The 25,915-nt window shown below is 42.6% G+C and overlaps 2 protein-coding genes across 3 annotated transcripts in view; one reads left to right on the top strand and one right to left on the bottom strand.

The window, feature by feature from the left end:
- SIRT1 (sirtuin 1) overlaps nt 1-4,782 on the bottom strand; it is a 29,047-nt gene extending 24,265 nt beyond the window's left edge. The window contains exons 1-2 of the mRNA XM_067552606.1: nt 3,982-4,782; nt 753-869 (exon numbers count right to left, since the gene is read on the bottom strand). Coding sequence (XP_067408707.1) covers nt 753-869; nt 3,982-4,384 — 520 coding nt within the window. The 5' untranslated portion in view covers nt 4,385-4,782. The remainder of the gene's footprint in view (nt 1-752; nt 870-3,981) is intronic.
- DNAJC12 (DnaJ heat shock protein family (Hsp40) member C12) overlaps nt 3,681-25,915 on the top strand; it is a 32,283-nt gene continuing 10,048 nt past the window's right edge. Inside the window, exons 1-3 of one of the 2 annotated variants that reach the window (XM_067552609.1) lie at nt 3,681-3,699; nt 22,095-22,173; nt 24,958-25,097. Coding sequence is in view for 1 of the 2 variants with exons in the window: in XM_067552608.1 (XP_067408709.1) it covers nt 18,254-18,331; nt 22,095-22,173; nt 24,958-25,097 (297 nt within the window). In the remaining variant the exon portion in view is untranslated. Of the gene's footprint in view, nt 3,700-18,096; nt 18,332-22,094; nt 22,174-24,957; nt 25,098-25,915 lie in introns of those variants that run through there. The other variant, XM_067552608.1, reaches the window with a different exon arrangement.

The following is a 25,915-nucleotide window of genomic DNA, read 5'->3' as shown; positions in this document are numbered from 1 at the left end:
TGATCTTTAGACATTTTTCTTTAATTTCAATGTCTCACTTTTGTTAAAGCAGTTTTTTGGTTAATCAAGCCCCTAGTATTGATCAGCAATGTTACTGACCTCATCTACTCAGCGTATATTGGAATGTCTCTGCAAATCAAATTTTAACTAATTGCAAAGCAGCAACATCAAACTTGTAACACACAGTTTAAAAAAAAAGAAATCTGTAATATGTCTGCATTCAGTGTCTAGCACAATGGGGACCCAATCGTTGATAGGGGGACAGAGATGCTATTGCTACAAATAATAAACAACAAAACATTACAAATAATTAGAATTCCAACTAGTCTGAACTTTAGTTCTATAACAAGAGCCTGATTTGCACTCCTAGCAATCCCACCAATTAAATTGCAAGGGGTGTAAATTAAAATGGGATTTGGCAATAAATCTGTAACATTTTGTGATGTTATATTGGTGAAGTGCTGTGTATATTTCATGATATTTTTGATAGTGGCGGGAGGTTTGAAAGATGCCATATAAAATATTTTAGGTGCTTTATAGTAAGAGTGTTAAGGAATTTCTTTTCATCTTTAACCACCCAGATACAGTATACTGCCCACAACTGCAACCTCCAGAAAAGTAGTAATTGTGTCAAAATTGCCTAGTGGTCTCTTGCAACAGGAACAGAATAATCAATATTAAAGGTCAGACATTAAATAACAGTTAAAAGTAAACAAAGAATCTTGGAAATGATACATTATATAAACTTCTACCTATACGTGGTCTTGGTGTCCAATCACTGGAGCTTGCATGTGAGGCTCTGTCATCTTCATCACTATCACAGGAATGGAAACCATTGGCTATAATTTCATCACTAAAAAGGATATTATCTGCAAGATAGTACCACAACAAAAAACCATGTATTATAATACTTGAGTCAAACACTTCCATTTTAAGCAGAAACGTCATTATAAAAGGCTAAAATGTTACTATACCTTTAGAGACCACAAAAAGATTTCTTTTTTAAGCAGGCCTTTTACCGAGAAGCTGAGAAAGGTTTTGGTAGTTTAAAAAAAAAAAAAAAAAAAGTGTGTGTGGGGGGGGGCCCTAAGTTACTTCTAAGCTTTTTTTTTTTTTTTTTTTTTTTTTTTAAAAAGCAAGTGGCATCACATTTGGCCTTCCCTAGTTCTACGGGAGATTTCAGAGGATTTATTTTCTACATTTCAGACCTCCATTGGGTGGGAGGGGAGGTGAATCTAATAAAGTTTTCTTTGTATAAAACATTAGTAATTGAAGTTACATCTGTGTTCATCCTCAACCCTCTTCAAAAAACAACAAAACAAAGACATGGAGTTTTATAATACTCTTACTAAAAATCCCTTCTTCTCTCAACCGCTACTTCAACTGCTCAACTTTCATTTTCTTGAATCCTAGGAGGTCATCACTGCATTAGTTCACCAACATAGGAATTATCTAAACTAGGATTTAGAAGTATGTCAGGATGCTTTAGCAAACGTTTAAGAACAGTCCACAGAAGATAAGACATGATGACTTTAATACATGCTAAATGGATTGAGTTAGAGCCCAAGGGGAAGCCTAGACTTTCCAGATATGTTAGAACCTCTGATCTCCAACAAAACTAGGGAAGACCAGATATGACACGTCTGATTATTTTTAAGTTGAAGAAAAAGGGAAGAAAAGTGGGAACTCACTCTTTATTACTCATTCCTTTAAAAAAAAAAAAAAAAAAAAAAAAAAAAAAAAAAAAAAAAAAAAACTTCAGTTTCTTTATCTTAGTCAGGTAAGGCCATAGTCTTCCAAGCTAGACAAATCCCCCCTCCTCTTTTTTTTTTTTATGTAAAAGGACAAGTGGAAAACACAGCATGTGCCCTTTATACACAAAAAGTAGTAAAACCCCAAATTCCATTCCCCCCTCCCCGCTTTGCAGGTTTCCTTTAAAGCTCTATTGTGACTAGGAACAAGGAATTGGAGAATAGACGGAGAATTTCAAATTCTAACTTGCAACAGTTTTTAAAAGTACAGAGTGCTTTTTTGGGGGTCATCTTTCCCCTTACAGTGTCTTCCCATGTGTTTGAACAGTTTTCGCTCTCACCTCAAATCTTTATGCATAATCAGAGTACAAATCCCATAAAAAAAAGAGGAAGAATTGATGATTGGTACACATTAGCGTACACAAGATGTAAGCTTTGGTACAAAATCCTTAATGTTCACCAAGGGGCTGATTTATTTCAATCAGATGTTTCACATGCATAAAGTTAAGGATGCATTTGAAGGATCAGGGCATACGTCGTTAACAGTTTGGATCCTACGTAGATCCTCAACCATACTTATTATATTGACCAATTTTTGCAGCATAAAAAACTGTTTAAACAACTGTTTAACTTTGCCACCCCCTGCATAGTCAGGGGATTCCTCAATCAGGGCAGTTTCCAGTAAAGTATGCCTATTGAATCAGATTCTCAGCCAAAGCTCTCAGCAATGGTGCTAATTACAGAAGGATCTTGCAAGGTATGTGCTCGAAGTATGACATCTCTTCTATGAAAATTTGTAAGAAACAGTTATTTGAAGTAATCCAAATACTAAAAGGAAAGAAAGTAAAAATATTGACAAGAAAATTGGATTTTTAAAACTTTCACTTTTAATAACTAAAGACACTTCTAGTAACATAGTTAAAGTAATTTATTTACAACAAGATTTGAATCAGTCTCCTTTTAGAAGTCCAGGAAACAAAAGTGAGAAAATGATGTGAAAATAGAGGATAAATGGAAATTGGTAAATTGAGAATAATGGATGCATACTGTAACACAATGCATGCAGAATTGTCTAGCAATAAGTAGCATAGAAATTAATATAGTATTTTACTGTAATGTAGAGAATTACTAAATAGAATGAAGTTTGATTTATATGGTTTAACAGTTCTACAAGCAGTGTAGTAACTTGTATGTCTGTCTATCGTACTGCCAATAAAAATTATAGAAGTTGAAAATGATAATATTTCACAATTCTCACACATAAGTTACCCTTGCACACACAAATACAAGCCAGTGGCCAAATACACCACTTTTGTATGTGTGCAAGCTTAAGTAGATGTACAAGGATGAAGCAGAAAATAACATTTGTGTAATAATGCACATGCTGAGCCAGAGCATGCACACACACTTAACCATGTGAAAAGCATGTGCAAAATGTCCATGTAAATACAATATGAACATCTGTAGATGAGTATGCAACAATGAGTACACTCAAAGTTCATTTGGCAAGCGTATATGTGAAAAGAGGTGAAACTGGGCAAGGATCCATTGAGCATACATGCAAAAAGGTGTAGAGCAATTGGTGAGCAAGCTCAGCACCACTGTAAATAAGGTACAGATATTTTGGTACCAATTACACAGCTGGAATAAGCGATGCAAGAGGATAGGTTCCTAAGTGCAGATGGTTGCTCTCTGTGCCTCCAAACACGGAGCGAGTGCATGACGGTTCAGTTTCCCCCCCCTCCCCACACCTGTGCATGTAGCGAGTCAGTGCGGGTTGAGGAATTCAGTTGCTTCTTACCAACCCCAAGTTGTGTTTAGCATTGGGGCTGGGAGAGGCTGCTGGTTAATTGCGTCTCTCCAGGCCGGAGGAAGAGAGCGAATTGCGCGCCCCAATCCCGAGTGGGCGTGGCAGGCAAAGGATTTGGCAGGTTGCTCGTTCCCCCAGGTGCGTGTGCCCCGTAAGGGGCGGGATCGGCGACTAGTGTCACACAAAAAGGGGGAGGCCGGCTGAGGGGTAGCTTGGCCGCTTTGCCTACCCCGTGAACTGCCGTGCTGGGGCAGGCCAGTTCTGTTTGGCCGCACTATGGGGGGCCGTGCGATCGGGCCGCGGTCGTGCGCAGCGGAGGGCGTGGGGGGGGTATCCCTGCCCCAGCCAGGCGAGGTGAGGGACAGGAAGAGTCAGGGTGCTGCTGCCTACTGCGGGCGGGGACAAGCCAGGGATCCTCACCGGGATGCGGGGCTGCCGCCGCCCCGTGTGAACACTGCGATCTGCTGTAGCCAATGGCGGGCTCCACCGCGTCTCCACTGGGCGCAGCCTCTGCTCCTGCCCCCTCCCCCTGCTGCTGCGGGGGCAGCTCCGCCCAGGGCAGGCCCCGCATCACGGCCCGGTTGTCCGCACCGCTCCAGCCCCCTGGCGCCGCCAACGCCGCCTCCCTGTGCAGCTCCGCCGCCGTTCCAGCCGTGGAGCCTGTCGTGGGCGCCCTCCCAGCCCCTCGCTCCGGGCCCTTCCCAGTCACCGAGCCCCGCCCGCCGCCGTCTTCCGAGTCCAGGCGCTGGCGCTTAGGAAGGGGCTCGGCCGCGGCGCAGGGGTCGGTGCGCGGCTGGAGGAGCAGACTCTCCTCGTCCGCCATCTTGGAGCAGCAACCGCCGCCTCCCAGTCCGGCGCAGCAGCGCCTCCGCCTAGAGCCCTCTTCCCCCAACCCCCACCTCCCCTCCAGGGAGAGATTTAAACCGTGCACGTGACCTCGCCACCGCCCACGCGGGCACCCTCCCGCAGAAGCCGAATAACAACAAACCCGGTCACGTGAGGGGAGGGGGAGAAGAGAGAGATGCCGCCGTCACGTGACCCTCTACTCAGGCGAGCGCACCTAAGCGATGCCATCCAAGCTTCTTTTTTCCCCTCACGTGACTTACCTTCCAGCCAGCCACAGGCTTCGCCCCTGCCCGTTCGAGGCGTCATGTTATGTAAGGGGAGGGCAGCAGGCAGGGCATGAGGTCATGGTGGGGGGAGGGGAGAGAGTAGTTGAGGTGCTGGGGTTTTGTTGTTGAGTGGGGGAACGATACCTGCAGTAGCTAGAGGTATGGGAGAAGGGGTTACAGGGAAAGAGGAAAGGGTTACATTCATATGGTGGGGTAGGACGGGGTGGATAGGGAAGGAATGGGAGCAACCCAAATAGCTCAGGTGAGGGTTGCAAGAGGTGCCACTGTTTTAACAGGTTGGGCAGGGGGAGAGGTGCTAAGAAATCAGAGAGCCTGTATTACACCCAGAGTGGTACCAGTTTAACTAAAGATGTGTGTTAAAATTAACTTAGTTCAATGACTGGAAGTTTGTGTTTTAGATGTGTAGTTCAATTATTTCTGTTTAACTTAATCAGTGTTTTGCAGGATTCAAACTAAACCCAACATCAGAGAATCATGGGATGGGAAGGGACCTGGAGAGGTCATCTAGTTCAGTCCCCTGCATTTATGGCAGGACTAAGTATTCTCTAAACCATATAAGCGACTATCAACTAGAAATAAGTATGTATGCATGCACAGATTTGCACAGGTTTAACTAAATCAGTTTAAAAACACCGCTTTAATTAAACTGGTGCCAGTTTTTGTAGATAAACCCTAAATAATGGGGATCCCGAATTTACTCAATCCCATCATCAAGGAGTGAGGGCTGGATGGGGAAAAAGGAAATCACCTCTGTCTGAGAATCCAGGGTGGAAAGGGGAAGAGAGAAATGGAGATGTTACACATTATTGGTAGCCCCAAGTATTCAAAAATCCTGAGTGGCTTAAAATAAGACTTCAAAATTAATACATTTTGGGCTTTTTATTTGCCTTGTTGGTTTTTGAGCCTCATGTTTTCAAGCTTTTCTCTGCATCCATTAGGGCTAGAAATTCACTAATTAAAAAAGAAAAAAAAAGCTAAGATTCTCATATAATATACTTGTCAGGCAATGACCCAAATGTTGTGAAACCTATTATAAAATCATGAGCTGGCAAACTGGTTACATTGGAATGGCCATCTTCAAATAACACTGCTATTAGTATATTTAGGACATGTCTACATCATGTGGCATAGCATAGCTATAGTGCCCATAATGTAGACACTTCCTATGTTGATTGGAAGAGGTTTTCCATTGATGTAGGTAATCCACCTCCCCGAGCAGCAATAGCTAGGTTTACAGAAGAATAGCAGTGTTACTTGGAGATGGCCATTCTGATGTAACAGTGTTGCCAGCTCCTGATTTCTTCTGTCAACCGAGTCATGCCATGACCAGGGGTTAGGTCAGCTTAACTAAAACGCTCAGGGGTATGAACAACATATGTAGATCAATCTGATTTTAAGTGTAGACAAGGCTTTAGTCTATACTTTTCCCTTTATTTTTTCTTTTCTGATACCCATAATTTATAAACACATCTAGTCTCCTTACATGACATTTCCAAAAGTCTCTTTTCCCTTCAATATATACTTCTAGATGGGACCAATAAATGATAATTAGCCTAATCTAATGTATTCCTCGTCTCTTTGCCAAAGAGTTTGACTTGTTCACTGGCATGAAGATGTTATTTGAGGTTGCAGAAACAGCTGACACACTAAGAGAGAATGTAATCTCTATCTGGCTTATAGCATCTTAAAGTTTTACAGAGTTCTTGTATATGCACATGTGGTGGGCTGCATTTTCATAGTGAATATAAACTAATTTTATTTCAGTTTAGCCAGTTTGTCCAATATATCAGATAACAAGGCCATTTTATTTTAGAAAGGTGTGTTTCATTTGGTCCTGCATAGTAGATTCTACACTGCAATTGCATGGATTTACCTTAAGTTCCAACTTTTCAGCAACATTACAGTAGTGTTGGTTATGTGTAGAATCATCCACTGCAATGGAGAAATGTTTCCTGACACTTGCCAATATTTGTAGAGACATATACTGTCAATGATTTTAATAGGGGTTTGAGAGAGTTTGCAAAAGAACATGGACAAATGTTGCCAAGTTTTTTCAGTATCTACCTTTAGCGTAAGAACCTAAGCTTTGTGTTTAGTGTTTGATATATTTATAACTTCTTCCCTAGACTAGGCCTGTTAGTACCTCACCCAAAGCCCATTGAGATCAATTGGAGTTTTTCCACTGACTCAAGTAAGATTAGGATCAGGCCGAGTGCCTAATATAATCCTGTTAGTAGTTTAGTTTTTGTGCCCTTCTCTGTATAAAGGGTCCTAAATACACCCCCCAAACTGTCTAATATTATATCAGTGTTTCCTTGTGTCCCCCTGGCAGTCTTTCTGTATCCATCTGTCTCTTGTTTTAGACAAGTTTAGTTAGATTGTATGGTCTTTGGGGGAGGGAACAGTATTTTTGTTCTGTGTTTGTATAGCACCTAGCGCAGTTGGGACTTGGTCCTTGACTAGAATCATAGAATAGTAGGACTGGAAGGGACCTTGAGAGGTCTTCTAGTCCAGTCCCCTGCACGTGAGGCAGGATCAGCATTATCTAGACCATCCCTGATAAGTGTTTGTCCAACCAGCTCTTAAAAATCTCAATGACAGAGATTCCACAACCTCCCTAGGCAATTTATTCCAGTGCTTAACTACCCTAACAGTTAGGAAGCTTTTTCTAATGTCCAAACTAAACCATCCTTGCTGCAATTTAAGACCATTGCCTCTTGTCTTATCCTCAGAGTTTAATGAGAACAATTTTTCTCTCTCCTCCTTGTAACAACCTTTTATATACTTGAAAACTGTTATCATGCCCCCTTTAGTCTTCTCTTCTCCATACTAAACAAAATCAATTTTTTCAATCTTCCCTCAAAGGCCATGTTTTCTAGATCTCTAATCATTTTTTGCTGCTCTTCTCTGGACTTTCTCCAATTTGTTCACGTCTCTCCTGAAATATGGCACCAGACTTGGACACAATACACCAGCTGAGGCCTAATCAACATAAAGAAAAATGGAAGAATTACTTCTCGTGCCATGCTTACAACACTCCTGCTAATACATTCCAGAATGATGTTTGCTTTTTTGCAAGTGATACACTGTTGACTCATATTTAACTTGTGATCCACTATCAACCCCAGATCCCTTTCCATAGGCAGTCATTTCCCATTTTGTATGTATGCAACTGATTGTTTCTTCCTAAGTGGAGTCCTTTGCATTTGTCTCTATTGAATTTCATCCTATTTTCTTCAGACCTTTTCTCCAGTTTGTCCAGATGATTTCGAATTTTAATCCTATCCTCCAAAGCATTTGCAACCCCTCCCAGCGTGGTATCATCCGCAAACTTTATAAATACTCTCTATGCCATTATCTAAATCATTGATGAAGTTATTGAACAGAACTGGACCAGAACTGATCCTTGCAGGACCCCAGTCAATATGCCCTTTCAGCTTGACTGTGAACCACTGATAACTTCTCTCTGGGAAGGGTTTTCCAACCAGTTATGCATCCACTTTATAGTAGCTCCATCTAGTTGCATTTCTCTAGTTTGTTTATGAGAAGGTCATGCGAGATAGTATCAAAAGCCTTACTAAAGTCAAGATATACCACATCTACCACTTCCCCACATCTACAAGGCTTGTTATCCTGTCAGAGAAAGCCATCAGGTTGGCTTGGCAAGATTTGTTTGTGACAAATCCATACTAACTCACTTATCATCTTATTATCTTCTAGGTGTTTGCAAATTGATTGCTTATTTATTTGCTCCATTATCTTTCCAGGTACTAAAGTTAAGATGACTGGTCCGTAATTCCTCAGGTTGTCCTAATTCACCTTTTTAATAGATGGGCACTATATTTGCCATTTTCCAGTCTTTTGAAATCGCTCATGTCTTTCATGACTTTTTGAAGATAATCGCTAATGGCTCTGATACCTCCTCAGTCAGCTCCTAGTTGCTATGGTGATACAAATAATAAATGCTGACGACAACATAGATAACAGATTTATTTCAGTTTTACCTCCATCTCACCTAGGGAAATGAATGCTATTAAATAGCTGTACTGTCATAAATAAACCAATTTCCTTTATCTTACTTTCTGGATTCTGTGCAAAATCCTGCTATCTGAATTCGAAGCAGAATTGGGGGAACAATGGGGAAATAGCATTTTTACCTCCACTTCTTGTTTGCTTTTTACCAGATTTACAAGCCTGCTTTTTCTAACAAGGGCAAGTTAGCAACCAGAATGTCTCCATTGATGATCTTAACTTGTTCATACTCCATTATTCAGTTGTTGGGTCGCATTAAGGCTCTGATGCCAATAATTGTAGTCCCAGATGCTAGGACACTGGACTGGGGCTCAAGATACCTGGATTCTGTTCCTAGTTTTGCCACTAACCTGCTGTTTGATTTTGGACAAACTATTTCACCTCTCTCTGTGTCTCCATGCCCACCCTTTGTTTGCTTGTCTATTAGATTGTGAGTTCCTCAGGGCATGAGCTATTTCTTGTTATGTCGGTACAGTGCTTAGCATGATGCAGCCCAATCTTGGAGGTGGTACTACTACAACTATTAAAACTTACACCAGAGGATGCTGCTCCAGATCTTATAGTCTTAAAAATCAGGAAAACCAAATCCATCTTTTTCCACTGGACAAAGTAAGGTTTCCCATCTTTATCTTATCTATCTTGTTCCAGATATGCTTCATTAGTATGTGGTATAATTTCTTAAGTCTCCACCTTAATACATTCATATCATCCAGTTTGTCCACTGTAAAGACTCTTGTGAATAGTTGTTGTTTTCTGGTGAGAAAGAGAGAGAGAAGCTGATAAAAGAAGAAAAGGAGGGAAAAGTTACTTAGAGTATTACCGGATCTTTGTTTCTGCAGGAGGAGAGAGGGCTTAGTGGTCTAAAATATTAGATGTGTAAATATCTGATGTCTCAGACCTGCATCAACAGGGTATGTAAACTGAGTTCTCTGCAGTTTCCTGTCTGAATTTTTCAGACCAGACTTAACAATGGCAATTTCATAATGCATTGAAGAGCTCATAATGCAGTTGTAAAAGTAGGGATTTGTATCATAGAAGCATAGATGATTAGGGTTGGAAGGGACCTCAGGTCATCTAGTCCAACCCCCTTCTCAAAGCAGGACCAACCTCAACTAAATCATCCCAGCCAGGGCTTTGTGAAGCCATACATTAAATACCTCTAAGGATGGAGATTCCACCACCTCCTCACGTAACCCATTCCAATGCTTCAGCACCCTCCTAGTGCAAAACTTTTTCCTAATATCCAACCTAGACCTCCCCCACTGCAACTTGAGATCATTGCTCCTAATTCTGTCATCTACTAACCCTGAGAAGAGCCTAGCTCCATCCTCTTTGGAACCCCCCTTCAGGTAATTGAAGACTTCAGGTAATTGAAGACTGCTATCAAATGTCTCTTCTGCAGACTAAACAAGCCTAGTTCCCTCAGCCTCTCCTCATAAATCGTGCTCCAGCCCCCTAATAATTTTTGTTGCCTTCACTGGACTCTCTCCGATGTGTCCACATGCTTCCTGTAGTGGGGGTCCCAAAACTGGACACACTACTCCAAATGTGGCCTCACGAGTGTCGAATAATCACTTCCCTCAATCTGCTGGCAGTGCTCCTACTAATGCAGCCCAATATGTTGTTAGCCTTCTTGGCGATAAGGGCATACTGTTGACTCATATCTAGCTTCTTTTCCACAGTAACCCCCAGGTCCTTTTCTGCAGAACTGCTGCCTAGCCAGTTGGTTCCCAGTCTGTAGCAGTGCATGGGATTCTTCTGTCCTAAGTACAGGACTCTGCACTTGTCCTTGTTGAACCTCATCAGATTTTTTTTTTTGGCCCAATCCTCCAATTTGTCTAGGTCTCTCTGTATCCTATCCTTACCCTCCAGGGTATCTATGACTCCCCGCAGCTTAGTGTCATCTGCAAACTTGCTGAGGGTGCAATCTATCCCATCCTCCAGATCATTAATGAAGATGTTGAACAAAACTGGCCCCAGGACCAAACCTGGGGCACTCCACTTGTTACCAGCTGCCAACTAGACATCAAACTGTTGATCACTACCCGTTGAGCGTGATGATCTAGCCAGCTTTCTATCCTTCTTATAGTCCATTCATCTAACCCATACTTCTTTAACTTGCTGATAAGACTATTGTGGGAGACGGTATTGAATCTCTGATATGTATAATGTTATTCTGGTTCCTACCACTATGCAAAAATATGTGCACTACTTTCTTGCTTATCTTATGCTGGTTATAGAGGCTGGTGTTTTGAGTTTTCATGATCTGTTGTCTTTTTATGATGGCTGTACGTAGGACAGTACTGGAATGATCAGTCCTGGTACTAGGTTGTGAACTAGCATTGTCTGGTCAATCCCAAAATAACTTTTCCACCTTTGCTTAGGCACCAATTCAGGACCGTACTCTAAAATGTGCTCAAGTCATTCTGATTCAGGAAAGCACTTATACACATGGTTACATTCACTTCAGTGGAACTTTAAGCATGTTCTTAAGTGCCTTCCCTGAACAGGCACATTTATGTGAATCATAACCTTAGCTTGAAGGCTTTTTTGAATCAGCACTTTTTAAAGATGTGTGTACAGACCTAGCATATTGGAGACCCAATCCCTGACTGGGGTCTATTTTCTTCTTCAATACAAATATTTATAAATGATGTATATTAAATTATAATATACTTTACACTGTGTATTTGTATGGATGTTATACATGATTTTGTGTTTCTGTTGACGTTGTTCTTGTCTCTACAGGTGGAAATTTATTCAGTTCCTAAACTATGAGGGTAAACATGCGCAGCTTTCAATTGTATTGTGCATTTGTATTTTTGTTTGTTTATGTATTGCCATAGATAATTGCACTGTGTGTAGAATATCTGAAATTCAGATAATCAGAATTTTAGAAAAACAAAATTTTGGGCTTGGGGTACACTTGTAAAATTTGGACAACTGGAGTTTAGATAATCACAGTTGAAACAGTGAGAATATTGCAATTTAAAACACATTCAGTGCTATCTTTAATTGTTTCACAATGCTTACGGAGATACCATGGGGAAGGGCACCAATGTCTCTATTGCTGTTTTGTTAATTAAACAATGTTTTATTTTTTATATATATATATATATATATATATATATATATTATATAATTCTGATTTTTTAAAAGTATTTCTTATTTTCCTCCTGGTAAATGTTAATCTTTATAAAAACAAAATCTGAATAGAGGAGTCGGCAAGTGGTGACCAAATCAATGGCTTGACGTCATCTTTTGGTTTGTTTAGCTGTTTCTGAGCTGAGCTGAAGACCAATATGATGCAAACAGTGTTTGCTTTTGAAAAATCAACTCAGAATTTTTAAAGCCACAGCATTGCATTTTTCCAGCAGCCTGGCTCCCTCCTATGGTGACCAGATAGCAAGTGTGAAAAACTGGGGTGGGGGTGGGGGTAATAAGCGCCTATATAAGAAAAAGCCCCTAATAGCAGAACTGTCCCTATACAATTGAAATATCTGGTCATCCTACTTCCTCTATTCTGGTATTGTCACATAGTAGTCTTCATGTAAACAGCTAAATCTGGGGTGTTTGATATAGTTAAGATTTGTGATGGTAAACAGAAATAGTCTATTTAGAACATATATACACACACATATATTACTGCCTAATATTACAAGCTATTAATAGAATAACTGTCAACTTAAAATTAAATTGTATTAAATAAGTCAATTACAGCTCCCGGGTTGGGCATGTAGAATCAGTCCTTCTGTTTTCAGGTGTTAATAAAGAGCAGTTTTTTAAAAAATAAACTTTTTAAGCCAAAATTGTTCGTTCTTAGCCTGGAAAGTGACTTTTCTGTATGTAATTTAGGTAAAATTCTAGTTTGAATTATTTTAGAAAGAGAAAAGGTTTCTCATGTTCTGAATTTTGTTTCTCACCCCCCTCGCCTCGTTATTTCTCAGAAAACTGAGAATTGGGTTCTTTCCAAAATTTTACATTCCCTTGACTAAAGACTTGTTACATGCACTGAAATACCTAAATCTGTTTTAATTCACATCTTTTTATTTTGGTGCATGTTTGTGTGTGGATACTCTTATGTTGGATTTAAGAGAGTCCTTTTTTGTTTGAAAGTTCTATTTCAATTTAATTAAAATAATAAGGGGGGAAATAGCCACATAGCGCTTGCCTCAGTATATTTAAAAAGGAAAATAAAATGAATTAAAACTAGAACAATTATTTTTGTGCATATTTGTGTGTAAGACAAGACCTTAGTGTTGAAGTGGAAAAAGTGGCTGACATTCAAGAACACTTGGGTTCTATAAAGTTACATTATAAAAAAAAAAAAAAGAAAAGGGTGCAAAATATTAGGTTCCTAAATCCAAATTTAGGACACTGTGATATAGCAAGGGCAGAGGGCAGTAGGAGAGTGCTACTATTTGAGTACCAGGGGAGGGTAGGTGGGCGCAAGCCCACCCACCCCTAAAGGCCCCTCCCCCAGCCCAAGGGGAGGAGCCACTGGACGCAGGTCTCAACTGGTTACGTGAGACAACAAATGCAAAAAACAGGAAGGGGCATGAGGGTCAAAGGGTCAAACAGAGGGAACCGGAAGGGGACACTGAGTAGAGAACCCCGAACAGCGCCCACTGCTCCTGGAAGGTGTCGAGGGAGCCAGTGGACGCTGCCCAGAGGAACTCTACACGGATGTGTGAACGGATAGAGGAACGGAAATAGGCCCCACAGTCGCAGAGCACCCCCTCAGCCGACCTCTCCCAACGGAGGAGATAGAGGAAGAGCTCAATGGCCAGAGCGTACAGCTGGCCTGACAGCAGACAGCCTTGACGCACCCCTCGCCTGAGCTTAACCAGACACTCTGCGGAGGCGTACAGCACTTGGAGAAAGCCCACAAAATGGGGCCCAAAGCCGAACGCCTGCAGGGTGCCCAGGAGATACGCGCGGTCCATCCGGTCGAACACCTTCTCCTGGTCCAGGGACAGGAGGGCGAATGACAGATCATCCCTACACTCGAGCTCCAAGAGGTCCTGGACCAGATAAAGGTTATCGAAGATGGTGTGGCCTGGGACGGTGTAGGTCTGGTTAGGATGGACCACGTCCTGCAGCACGGACCCCAGCCTCAGCGAGATGGCCTTGGCTATGATTTTATAGTCCATGCTGAGGAGCGAGACGGGATGCCAGTTCTGAAGGTCACAGATGTCCCCCTTCTTGGGCATCAAGGTGAGCACGGCCCACCTGCACAAGAGGGGGAGCGCTCCACTGCCCTCTGACTCAGCCCAGACAATGGCAAGGTCTGGGCTGAGGATGTCCCACAACACGCGGTAGAACTCCATGGTCAGCCCATCCATGCCCGGGGACTTATTAGTGGGCATGAGGTGGAGGGCTGCCAAGAACTCGACCAGAGTGAGAGGTAGCTTCAGCCGGTTTCCGGTCGCCTGCACTGACCGTGGGGAGTTCATTCCAGAGTACCTGCAGGCAGCGACTTCAGTCGGATCCGGGGAGAAGAGATCAGTGTAGAAGGCCCTGGCCCTTCCACGCATCTCCACCGGATCTGTGAGGGGGGTGCCGTTATCTATCAAAAGGCAGGTGACATGCTTCTTAGCCCCCCTCCATTTCTCCAGGGCATAGAAGAAGCGGGAGCCGTGATCCATCTCCCAAAGGAGACGGATGCAGGATCGAACAAAGGCGTCCCAGCCTGAAGGTCTTTGAGGGCCCGGAGCTCCTCCCCGCTTCTCCCGGCATACCTCTCCAGCTCTAAGACCTCCTGCTCCAGCTGCTCTAACCCCGCAACCCACCTCCAGCTGGCCCCCTGAGTGTAGTGACGGCAGAAGAGCCGGGCGCGCACCATCCCCACATCCCACCAGCGCCGCACTGAGGGAAAGGCATGCCTCTGCTCCTGCCAGGCCAGCCAGAACTCCTAGAAGGATGCCATGAAGCCCACAACAATAGCCTGCTGGAGGATGAAGTGCCAGTAGGCCGGCCCCGGCCTGTCCGCGGTGAGAGAGGCCGTCACGGTCACCAGGTGGTGATCCAAGAAAGGGGCTGGCCGAACACTGGAGGAGTGGGCCCACAAAAGATGGTGACGGGAAAAATAAATGCGGTCCAGCCGGGAGTGGCACAAGCAGTCTTCCCCCACCCGGACAAAGGTGAAGGTGACGACGTCATCCGGGTGGTGGTCGCACAAGATGTCCACCTTGGAGTGATGGGCTACAATCTCCTGGAGGATGTCCGTGGCAGCCGGGCACTGCTTGATCCCCGTGCAGTCCCGTTCTTCGAGGGTGGTGTTGAAATCCCCGCCCAGGACCAGGCACTCATGAGGATCCAAGGTGCCGAGAAAGGTGGATGCCTGCTAAAAAAAACGCACCTTCTCCGGGCCTGATGTTGGGGCATAGGCGTTGACAAGGTTCAACACCAGCCCCTCCATGCAGACCCGGAGGTGCAGCAGGAGACCCGGCATGACCTCTGCAACCCCCAGCACCTCGGGCTCTAGGTCGGGGGAGAATAGGGTGGCCACTCTGCCCACGCGGCTGGAGAGGTGACTAAAGAACACCCTGTCCCCCCACCCCCTAGCGGCTGGATCCGTATGGGTCTCCTGCACAAACACCACAAGGTACCCTCCCTCCCGGAGGAAGGAGAGCACCTGGCTCATGCAGAGACCCATCCTACAGCCCCTGGCATTCAAGGTTGTGAAGATGGTCGGGGCCATGGGGAGGGCTGGGGAGGATCCTTACGGGCAGGAACACCGGTGGCTCCCGTCAGGCCCCACAGCAATCCATGACCGACCCCGAAGGCCAGGAGGGAGTCACGGAAGCTGAGGGCCCATTGGTAGGAGGCAGCGTCCTGCCTCCCGGTTCCTTTCCCCTCCCTCAGGATGGCCCTCACAGCCTGGAGGACGAGATGGAAATCCCCCCAGCGCTGCAGGGCAAGCTGTACCCTGTTCCTGGCCCCATGACAGTCAGCCAGGAAGGCCCGCAGCTCGTCTCGCGGCTGGGGTAGGAGACCCCGGGCCATCATCTGGCCGGGACCCCACAGCCGACAGACGGGCAGACAGAGGGCAGAGCTCTGACGCGGCGCCGATGTCGCGGGTGCCGCGCTGCCCACCTCGATCCCCGGCACAAGGAAAGGCGGCAGAAGGAAGATAGCAGCCCCAGGCGGGAGGGGGAACTCAAACACCGCCTCCCAGGAGTTGGCTGATATAAGGGGAAACGACAACCCCAGGGGTGGTAGCAATATGGGAGGCGGACAGGGGATGGGCAGGAATGGTGTTGGGGGTGGGAATGTGGGGTCAGGAGCGGGGACAGGGAGGGGGACAGAGGGCAGGGGTGGGGCTGGGAGCAGGGGCCCCAGTGGAAGAGCCACTGGGGCACAGATCCGCCTGACCCAGCATGGGGGTCAGGGACATGGGTTCAGGGGGAGGGTCCTCACCGGGCCCAGGCACCATGGTGGACTCGGTGCCCACAGCCTCTGTGAAAGACGGGGTGGCTCAGGTCAGGGCCCTCAGAAGGGGTGGGGGACAGCTGCCTTGCCTCAGACACCCCAGGGCCCAGCTGCTCAGCGCCAGCCATTGCCTCAGGAGGCTTGTCGGCCCCAGGTGTGATGCCATCTGCAGCTGGGCAGATGGGGGCATCAGATGTTGGTTCAAGGGTGGGGAGAGCAGTCTGGGGAAGCGGGAGAAAGCGAGGGGGCAGCACATGGCTGCCCAGATCAAGGCCCGGTGGCAAAGGGTCATCCTCCCCTTGGGTGACCAGGGTCAGACCCAGGGACTCAATCTCCACGAAAATGGAGCCATAATCCCCCTCTGCCACCACGATTGCCACCCCACCGGAGGCCGAGGTGGCAAGCACCACGGCGGTGATGGGGGCAGAGGTGACAGGGTAGTGGGGGCGGCTCCCTCCAAGGCTTCCCCGGGGAGGGAATCCAATAGGGCCTCCAAAGGGCAGGGATGCTATCCCCTCCTCGCTGCTGCAGCTTCCTTTTCGACCAGCACTACCTGCTGTATTTCATCGGGGGGTACAGCTGAAGGCTCAGTGACGGCAGCCCCCTTCAGGGACTTCCAGGGGGCTTCCTTCCCGTCCAAGTGGATGGGGAGGTTCTGAGCCTTCTTCCGCTTGCCGCGCTTCCCACCAACGAGCGCCCAGCCCTCCAAGGTGTTAACAGAGGGTGGACCTGCAGGGTCGGGTCCAGGCAGCAAGGGCAATGTTGTCGGGAGTTGATGGGGTGGGGACAGGGCAGCAAGGGGATGGGAAGCCTCCCCCTGGAGCAAGCCCTCTCCCAAACCCGGGTCCAACCTGGACGCCCTCTCCTCCATGGGCCCCGTCCCAGAGCTCGCTATGGGGGCAATAGGGCCTGGCTGCTCACCGGAGCATGATGGGGGAGCTGCCTCCACGTCCTGAGTGGAGACATGAACAGGAGGAGGAGGAGGAGGGGCGGCCACGGGGGCCGGGCAGCTAGGACTGCTGGCAGTGGCAGGGCCGGTGCCCACCGGGACCTCGGGCAGCCCAGGCGCTCCTCCATGCCGAGCCAGGGGGCAGTCCCTCCGGACGTACCCTGTCGCCTGGCAGAGGAAGTACCGGGCCTCCCCCAAGGAGTAATGGATCTGGTATTGGGCCTCCTCATGGGGCACCAGGAAGGACCCCTTGAGGGCCTCCCCATCACATGCCGCCGCTGGTGGCAGATGGAGCTGAACCTGCCGATGGAAGGACAAAATGTGATGGAGGGCGGGGTCCTTGCAGCTCAGCAGGAGGGGGCTGAGAACCAAGATGGGTTTCCCCAGGGTGGAGAGGAAGGGGAGCAGGGCAGCGTTAGGGAGGAAGGATGGGACGGAGATAAGTAGATCAAGAAAGATCAAGATGAAATCCTGGCCCTACTGCAGTCAATAGCAAAACTCTTAATGACTTCAATGGGGCTAGGATTTCATTCTGAGAAAGTTAGCAGTTTTGTGATCATAATTTCAAATAATTGCTATTCTCTTCCATACTTGATGCATACTTTTCCCGTGCTGAAATTAAGGCAAAAGTTACAATTTATAGCAGAAGAAAAATTTGGTTTAGTAGATTTAGGCCCCAGTTCAGCAAAGCACTTAGGCATGTGCCTAGTCTCAGTGAAATCAGTAGGACTACTCCTGCTTAAAATTAAGCCTATGCATAAGTCATAGCAAGATCCAGGCCTAAAACGATAGTGAGATTTTATCTGGTATCCTGAATGCTTTTCAGTCTGAAGAGGCAGATCACACAGTTGAATAATATTTAAATTACCTTTAAAACTACAAATCCCAGAGAGCATTGCAGATACCAGGCTTGTGCAATGTTACAGTCCTCCTGTAAAGAACCAATGATAAACAGAGAATTCAGGAATCCCAGATGACATCTCAGTGTATTAAAAAGCACTGTAGGGAGCCCTAGACCAGACTGCGAAACGCAATTTTTCCTGGGCTACATTTAAACAAGCCTATAAGCTTACTGTTGGCAGCTTATACTTTACACTTGGTGTGCATCAGCTGTTGGGGGAAAAAAGCTGTTTGACTAGTCCAAATGGATGCAATTTTGAACTGCAGTCTGGATGATATGGAAGATTATTACATCTTGTTAGGATGCGATGAACTATCCACGGTAAAAGAGTAGTTCTGTTTTCTTTGCCATGTTAGTTTGTTTTGGGTTTATGTGCTTGCAAGGGGAGTTTGAAGTTAATGTTTATCAGTAATGCTGATATCAGTAATTATTGAAATGCAACATGTACCTGCTTTCCTACCTACATAATACCTTTGAATTTCTCCTCCTCTATTGTTAATCTCAGCAACTGATTTCTTTGATACAATTAAGATTTTAGAATATAGTTCATAGTACAGATACTGTCTAAAACAAAGTTGTATTGTAACATCTTAAATAGTTTAATTGTAATGTAAATCATGTATTGTTTATTAAGCTAGTTCCATGTGTGATGTCAGAATGCACTTTGAAACACTTGTGAAATGTTATTTGTAGGCTGTTAAGTAATACAATGTATTGATCTTAAAAGGTGGCAGAAAATAGGTATAGTCAGTACAAATAGCATAAGAAATGTGAAAATGTTCTCTTTGTCAATAATTAGTAATAATATTCAGTTTCTAAGATATTTCACTTTGGGAAAAATATAGCCATTGCTTGGGAGAAAAAAAAATGTTTTAAAACAAACCTAACTCACAAAATACTGATGTTCAAATACTAGTTTCCTAGACTCACTTTGGTAGCAATTGCATGTCATCTCAGACTTGAGAATAAAATCTGTCTCAACAGCTGTTGGATCATTATAATAAAAACAAGGGTTCCTGGTTCCTCTACTGCGTAAAGTTTTCTTAAATTATATTTCCTAATGATGCAAATTTAGGAACATGCTAACATTTTAAAACTAATTCCTGTGCCAATTGAAGCAGTACAGGGTGTTGAGATTTTTTGCTAATTTTTCTGCTGTAATTAATATTATATATGGGTTAAATGTTTTGTTCTGCAAATGTAATTAAATACTCTTCTCTATTAATGATAAAAATGTTGGTAAAGTCTTTATTATGCACCCAAATACATATGTAAATATAGATAGAAAAATATAACATTCTTAATCTACTGTTGAAAATAAATTTAAGTATTTTCTGAGAGGCATTTTAAAACATCCCAGCAGGTGGCAGTATGAAAGTTTTTATTTCAGCTTTTTTAACAGCTGAAAAAGATTAATGCACTAATTCTGTTTTATAGCCTTGGGAAAAGATGCATATTTCAAGCACATACTGTAAACTTTTTTTATAGTTACTTTGAAGTGAAATATACTATGTTGTAATAATTGCTTACTGGTTCTGAAAAGTAATCTGTTACACATTATTTATTCAGAGAAACAACAGATGCTCTTAGTTTACTTTTGCCTTCTGAATATGAGTTGTATGTGTGAGATTGTGACTTTTCTGAATACCTATTACATCCCTATAGGGAAGATGCATTTTTTTTGTATTTTTAAAACATGGCAATATTTTCAACATTAGATTATAATTTGTATTATAAAATTGTCACCTTCAGAATGAAAACATTGAAAATATGCTTTAAATATTTATTGCAATATGGGCTCATGTGCTTCCTCTTTCAGGCACGTACAGGAGCAAGCCTGCTTCTGCAGATCCCAGCTTGGGCCTCGATCCTGAAAGATATTGTGTACTCTGATCCCAATCTAGCAAAGCACTTGAGCACATCAGTATTCCCATTCATTTCAGTAGAACTGCTTATGTACTTAAAGTTGACTACACGCGTAAGGGCTTTGCTGGATCAGGGCCAGAGTACTCAGCCCTTGGGAGTGGGCTCAATCCTCAAGGGAATTCGGGAACTGAAGAGGGTGGAGGCATGACATGGCGGTACAGCAGAGTGCTTCCATACAGAAGTCTCTTGCATCTCACAAATCTGCAGTTTTGGGAGAGGAATGGTCAAATCTATAGCCTCCTACATCAGGAAGTGTTGTTTCAGTTTAGGGGAGTGCCAGACTCTTTATTTGGTAAAATCCATTACTCTCTCTGTATATCCTGATAGGTTTTCCTTTAGTTTCTTTTTATTAATATCTTCATTTTTATAATAATTCATGTTATATTTGGATCTGAAAAGTAATTAGATTACATTTTCAAAAAGTAATGTCACTGCAAACGTTGTAACAGAAAAATCCCTGCATATAAATAGTTTTTAGAGATGTATTGGTAACTAGTCTCTCTGCTGAGGACCCAGTCCCACAATCCGCATATAATAGCTGTATTTTTTAATATGTAATTTATTAGATTTAAAAACTGAAGACACCACTCTTTGTATGTATACACAAGAGTAATAGAGAGCAACAATACAAAGAGTAAAATCTATAAAAGCACCATAGCTATCTGTTGTTTTCCAGGCAACTTGGTCAATGAAATTGGACTGACTAGTTGAATGATGCAATATTTTGTTTTTTAAAATAAAATCACATAGGCCTTACTTCCAAGAATTATTGAAAATTATGTGTTTCAGGGAAAGAAGGGGAGGGGTAAAGATTTTCACAAATTGCCAAATTAACAGATTAAAAAAAAATTATTTTGGTTGAACATAAACTTGCTACCAGATGTTATCAGAGCTTGAGTTTCACTGGAATAGCATGAAGAGGTTTTGGCTCCTGAACCTCTAGGTAGCTAAACTGAGGCTGCTCTAAAAGCCTGGAGTTGGTACCCAATTCCATCTTGTTGCTGAATGAGTCCTTAGTCAGCCCGTTTCTAAAGAGTCAAACTATCATTAAAGTGCTGCATCGGCACAGCGGCACTGATGCGGCTGTGCTGCTGTGGTGCTTTAATGAAGACCCTCTACACTGATGGTGGAGAGTTCTCCTGTCAGTGTACTTAATCCACCTCCACAAGAGGCTTCTCCCCCTGTCATAGTGCTGTCTACATGGGGGTTAAGTTGGAATAACTACAACACTCAAGGGTGTGGATAGACCTGTAGTGGAGACCAGACCTAAGTGATATTTAGATGTATGTGGTGCAAGTTTTAAAACGTTTTGGCTATAATAACTAGTAACAAAAAATAGCAACGTACTGCTGCTGTGAAATACAGAAGATTTGCCATATTGGATCAGACCAGTGGTCTATCAGTTCCAGGGTATTGACATGAGATTTCATGGCAAGTATATCTTTTTTTTTAGTTTGCATAATGTTCTATAGAACTATAAACTGTTGAGAGGCTGTGATGAATACACAACTAATCCATGCCATCATTACAGCATTGACCACAGAACTGACTTCATTCTAGGCCAACTTTATCTTTTTTCCAGGAGAAGTTCAAATTGATTGGAAAATCAGAAATCATTCTGTATCTATCTCTGTATCTATCTGTGGTAACCATGAATGAAGCAGATGCTGCTGTGTGCTAAGTTTCCACCTTTTAGGTGAAATTTACCCATTGCAGAGGATCATTCTAAAGCCATATAAACTCTTAACATAAGGTTTTAGTGATGTAGACGGTTTTGCATATGCCTTCTGCCCTGGGGGTATCTTCATAATTACAGCTGACTAAATAATGAGAACAAAAACTGAAGTTATACACTTTTTATATCTCAATAAAAAGCTAGAAATGAGTCTTGCAAGTGTGAACCTTTACTTATAATTTTCTTAAAACCAAAGCGCACAGCTGTGGAAAAGTACATCTTCATGAAGAAAAGAGTAAAGATGGGAGTTCAGAAAATGAAATTAAATTACTGACACAGCTGTCAGATGGTTCTTGTTATATATTTTGGTTATACAGGATCTTGTAAAAATCAAGGAAGCAAAACACAAGTTTCTGGGATTGGATTTTTAGGGAGCGGGAGAGAGAGAATGTATGTAATTAAAAATGTTGATATTCTGTTTAGGTTGAACAAATTCTTGCAGAGTTTAAGGTTAAAGCCCTTGAATGCCACCCTGACAAACATCCTGGAAACCCTGAAGCTGGTATGTAGTTTTTCCTATTTAAAAACAATCTATTTTCTTAAATTATAATTACAGCATTGAATGCAACCTAAAAGCCATCGGTAAATATTATTGTTTCCATTTTAATAATTTTTACATTTATGGAATGTACTCTTTAAATTTCAAGCCTTAATATTTTGCTGTAACACTTACAAAATCATGATTATCTAGTCCAGGCGTATCAAATTTTTTTTTAAGGGGGATGCACATTTTAAACCAGAGATTGTCTTGTGGACCGCATCTCCTCCCATGCATGGACTACCTCCTCTCCCCATGGCAATCAAATGACATATTTGGGTTAACTACAGTAATTGCTCACATGAAAAATAATATTAGGAAAATATTTAATGTATTTTAGATTCTTTTAATGTTACTTAGCAGCATTAAATAAGCAGGGCCCAGCATGATGTCAGGCCAGCTTTCTGCAGGCCAACAGCAAACATCTGAAATTGTGGAAATGCTGTCAGTCACCCAAATAGCCTTCCCCTTCCTCCCGTAGTAGTGCCTTGTGGAAAAAACACATACTCTGAAATAGGGTCATATAATCTTAACCAACAGGGTCACTGTCCTCAATGACCACAAACATTTGAATGCCTGCTCTGGCCTTCTTGATGGCTATATAAAATGCACAGAAAAAGACAAGATAAACAGTATATTGAAGGCAGTTGTTCCCCACTCTTTATTAAGTTTCCAAATATTGCCAAATGTGTTGTTGGAGACTGAACTAGTTGGACACTGAACTATTTGTACACAAACATCATAGACCCAGATCATCGGAATTCTAGTACTTACATGAAAACCTCCCAAAACAAAGGTTAATTTGATGACAGAGCATAACACTTAGTATTGGACATGTTTGTATTAAACCAGTTATGACAAGACAGTGCTCTGTGATCCACGTTTCCAATACTCCACTCAAAAACTTTGAGCCTGATTCTGCCCCCTACTATTCATATTGAAATCACTGGGACTACTCTTAGAGTGAGGTACTACTTGATGACTGGGATTTTCAAAGTTTAAGGAAATTAGACACCCAAATCCTTTTTGAAATTCCAACTACCTGTGTCAGTAAGGGGAGCAGAAGCAGGACCTGTCTCTTTTCAGTTTGATGTTCTCAGCTATAGATTGCTGAGTTTTAAAGCCTTTAGAAAAAGAATTGCAGAATAACTAAATAAAATGTTCCATTTTAGTTAATGCACAAAACTGCTTATTCAAATTTTCTCTCAGTTTAATTGGAGGCAGCTTGACAAACAGTGATAGCAACCACACAGGAGATTAAAATTTGGAATTCTTGTTTGCATCTTTCTCCTGGAGTAGTAGAAGCTGAGGTGCACTACACCCAGATGAAAGAGACTCACTCACTGTCTACTGACACCTTCAGATGTCTCAAGAGTGGTACTGAGTTGCACTTAGCTCTTCTAGGTTTTCTGAAATGTGAGTCCAGATCCAGTAAATTGATGAGGGGATTAAAAAATAAAATGGGTGGGATTCTTCACTCCAGAGAGCCTGAGAGGGATCCCTCCAAAATTTGTTGAAGTTTTCACCTTTTACAAAATGATCTTAAACCCTACTTTCCAAAATACATTTAAACGTACTTGTTAGAGCAACCAGATAACAAAGGACCAAATTCTTCTTTAGTAAACTCAGGCTACCCCACTGACTTTAGTGGGGAGGCAGAGGTATAAGTGAGACCAGAATCTGATCCATTGCTAGGAATTTTTAGTGTTAAATTGAAGTAAAAATAAATAATTTGATTAAAAAAATAAAAAGGGTGCCCAAGACCCAAATAGTGGAGCAGTCTTATGTATTAAGAGCAAACAATTTGATTCATTTGCTTCAACTGTCCACGAAATGCCTTACATTTTCACAGTACTGATAAAAATGTACTTTTTATGATTCAGTTAATACCAATATATTTAAAAAAAACTACCAAACCAGACTGCTCTTTATTCCCCCAAAACAGGTCACACTGGGAAAAAAAAGAAAAAAATCCTGTGTGCTGTTTGATTTATGCTTATCAGTTTTGGTTAGTGTTTGGGGTCAGCATATTTCAAAAGAAGTTTCTACTTCAATAAACTGGAATAAATTAATAAAGCACTATAACAAGGGTGACTCAAATCTTTGTAACCCTTTATACAAATAGAAACACACAGCTGCATCCTTAACCATTTTATAAAGAATTTTTGCTCCTGTAAGAAAAATAAGAGATCTTATTCACACAACCTGGTATTCAAGTTAATATTTTATTATGTACACAAAAGATGTGCAGTTAAGCACTGACCTTAGGTAATGCTATATTAAGATTTTTCTTCTTGCTGCTCCCACAGTGTCATTATGTTTCCTTCTTAATGTCTGTTGGTGGTGTGTTCTGCTCTAATTTCCTTGCTTCTTTGGATCTTCCTTCTGAAGTGCTGTCATGCTATTACAATATTTGTTTTTAAATGGGGCAGCACCTTGTGCTTTTTGCTTTGAATACCGCATAATTTTTATTCCTCCAGTTTATAAAGCATCTAAACCAAGAGACAAAGAGGCTCCACATTTGCATTGAATTGTTCATCTGAAAGAGGACATCAATTGTCTTAGCTGACATGGACTTCTTCAAAGCAGTGAGCAGAACTGCCACACCCCTTTATTGATCTTTTCTCTTCTTCTGCCCCAACCTGTGTTACCGTTACTTTGCTATTAATGGTCATTCCTGTTCCACAAGGAAATTAATTTATTTTAAAATAACTATTTGATTTAACATCCTTTTTGTTTGTGTTCTAGTGAAGAATTTTCAGAAGCTGCAGCAGGCTAAGGAGATTCTTACTAATGAAGAGAGTCGAGCTCGTTATGATTACTGGCGACGAAGCAAAATTACCATTCCATTCCAGCAGTGGGAGGCTCTGAGCAACTCCATAAAAACGGTTTTTTTTTTGTTTAAGTACCTAAATTTCCTGGGTACTCATTAGCATTATGAGATTAGGTAGATCTGTGGGAAGGGAAATTCACCCATGGGTGAGACAGGATGGGTCAGAGATCAGGGAATGTTCATTATATCATCCCTCTGTTGTTTTTTAATCTGTTTCCCAGTGTTTATCTGATGGAGGAAAGGAGACTAGTTAGAAACAGTGCTGCTATTTGACCAAAAATACTCTCCCAAAATTGCTGCATAGCAACATGTAACAAGAGTGCAGAAAAATACTCCTGAATCCATTAAAAAAAAATCAAATGCCACAAACTGGAAGGCAGTTGGATGATGTAGACATTTATGAACACATACGTGATGAAAGTCTAATAGCTGTTTTTGTTCTCAGGAACAGCATAGGTTTTTTTCTCAAAAATAGTTTATTTGGGGTTGAAAGTGGCTATATGATCTTATAGAAGCAAAGAAATATCTTATGGTAAAATGTATATTTTAAGTTACTTTTTAGAATGATTACTGGGTGTGAAATCTTGGTCCCATTAAAGTCAATGGCATACTGTCATTGAGTTCAGTGGGGCCAGGATTTCATCCTAGGAAAATAAATCTTCAGTAATTTCTTTAATGAGAATATTGAATAGATTTTTTTTTGGAGTAACCAGCATACCAAGAAAAATGTAATACCGTAGTATCTGAAGTTTTTTTTTTTCCTGTTTGGCTGTGAGGATTTAATATGAGAAAAGTGGAAATACCTGTATATCTCCAGTATAACTAGTTGTTTTTCCTAACAATTGATAGATGCTGAACTAATAAAGTGAATAA

The sequence above is a fragment of the Emydura macquarii genome, unplaced genomic scaffold (genome assembly GCF_026122565.2).
Source record: "Emydura macquarii macquarii isolate MOO-44397 ecotype Brisbane River unplaced genomic scaffold, CSIRO-AGI_Emac_v2 contig_1390, whole genome shotgun sequence".
In the NCBI taxonomy this organism is placed as follows: domain Eukaryota; kingdom Metazoa; phylum Chordata; order Testudines; family Chelidae; genus Emydura; species Emydura macquarii.
Note: the sequence above shows the minus strand (reverse complement) of the source record. Positions and strands in the feature narration are given on the sequence as shown.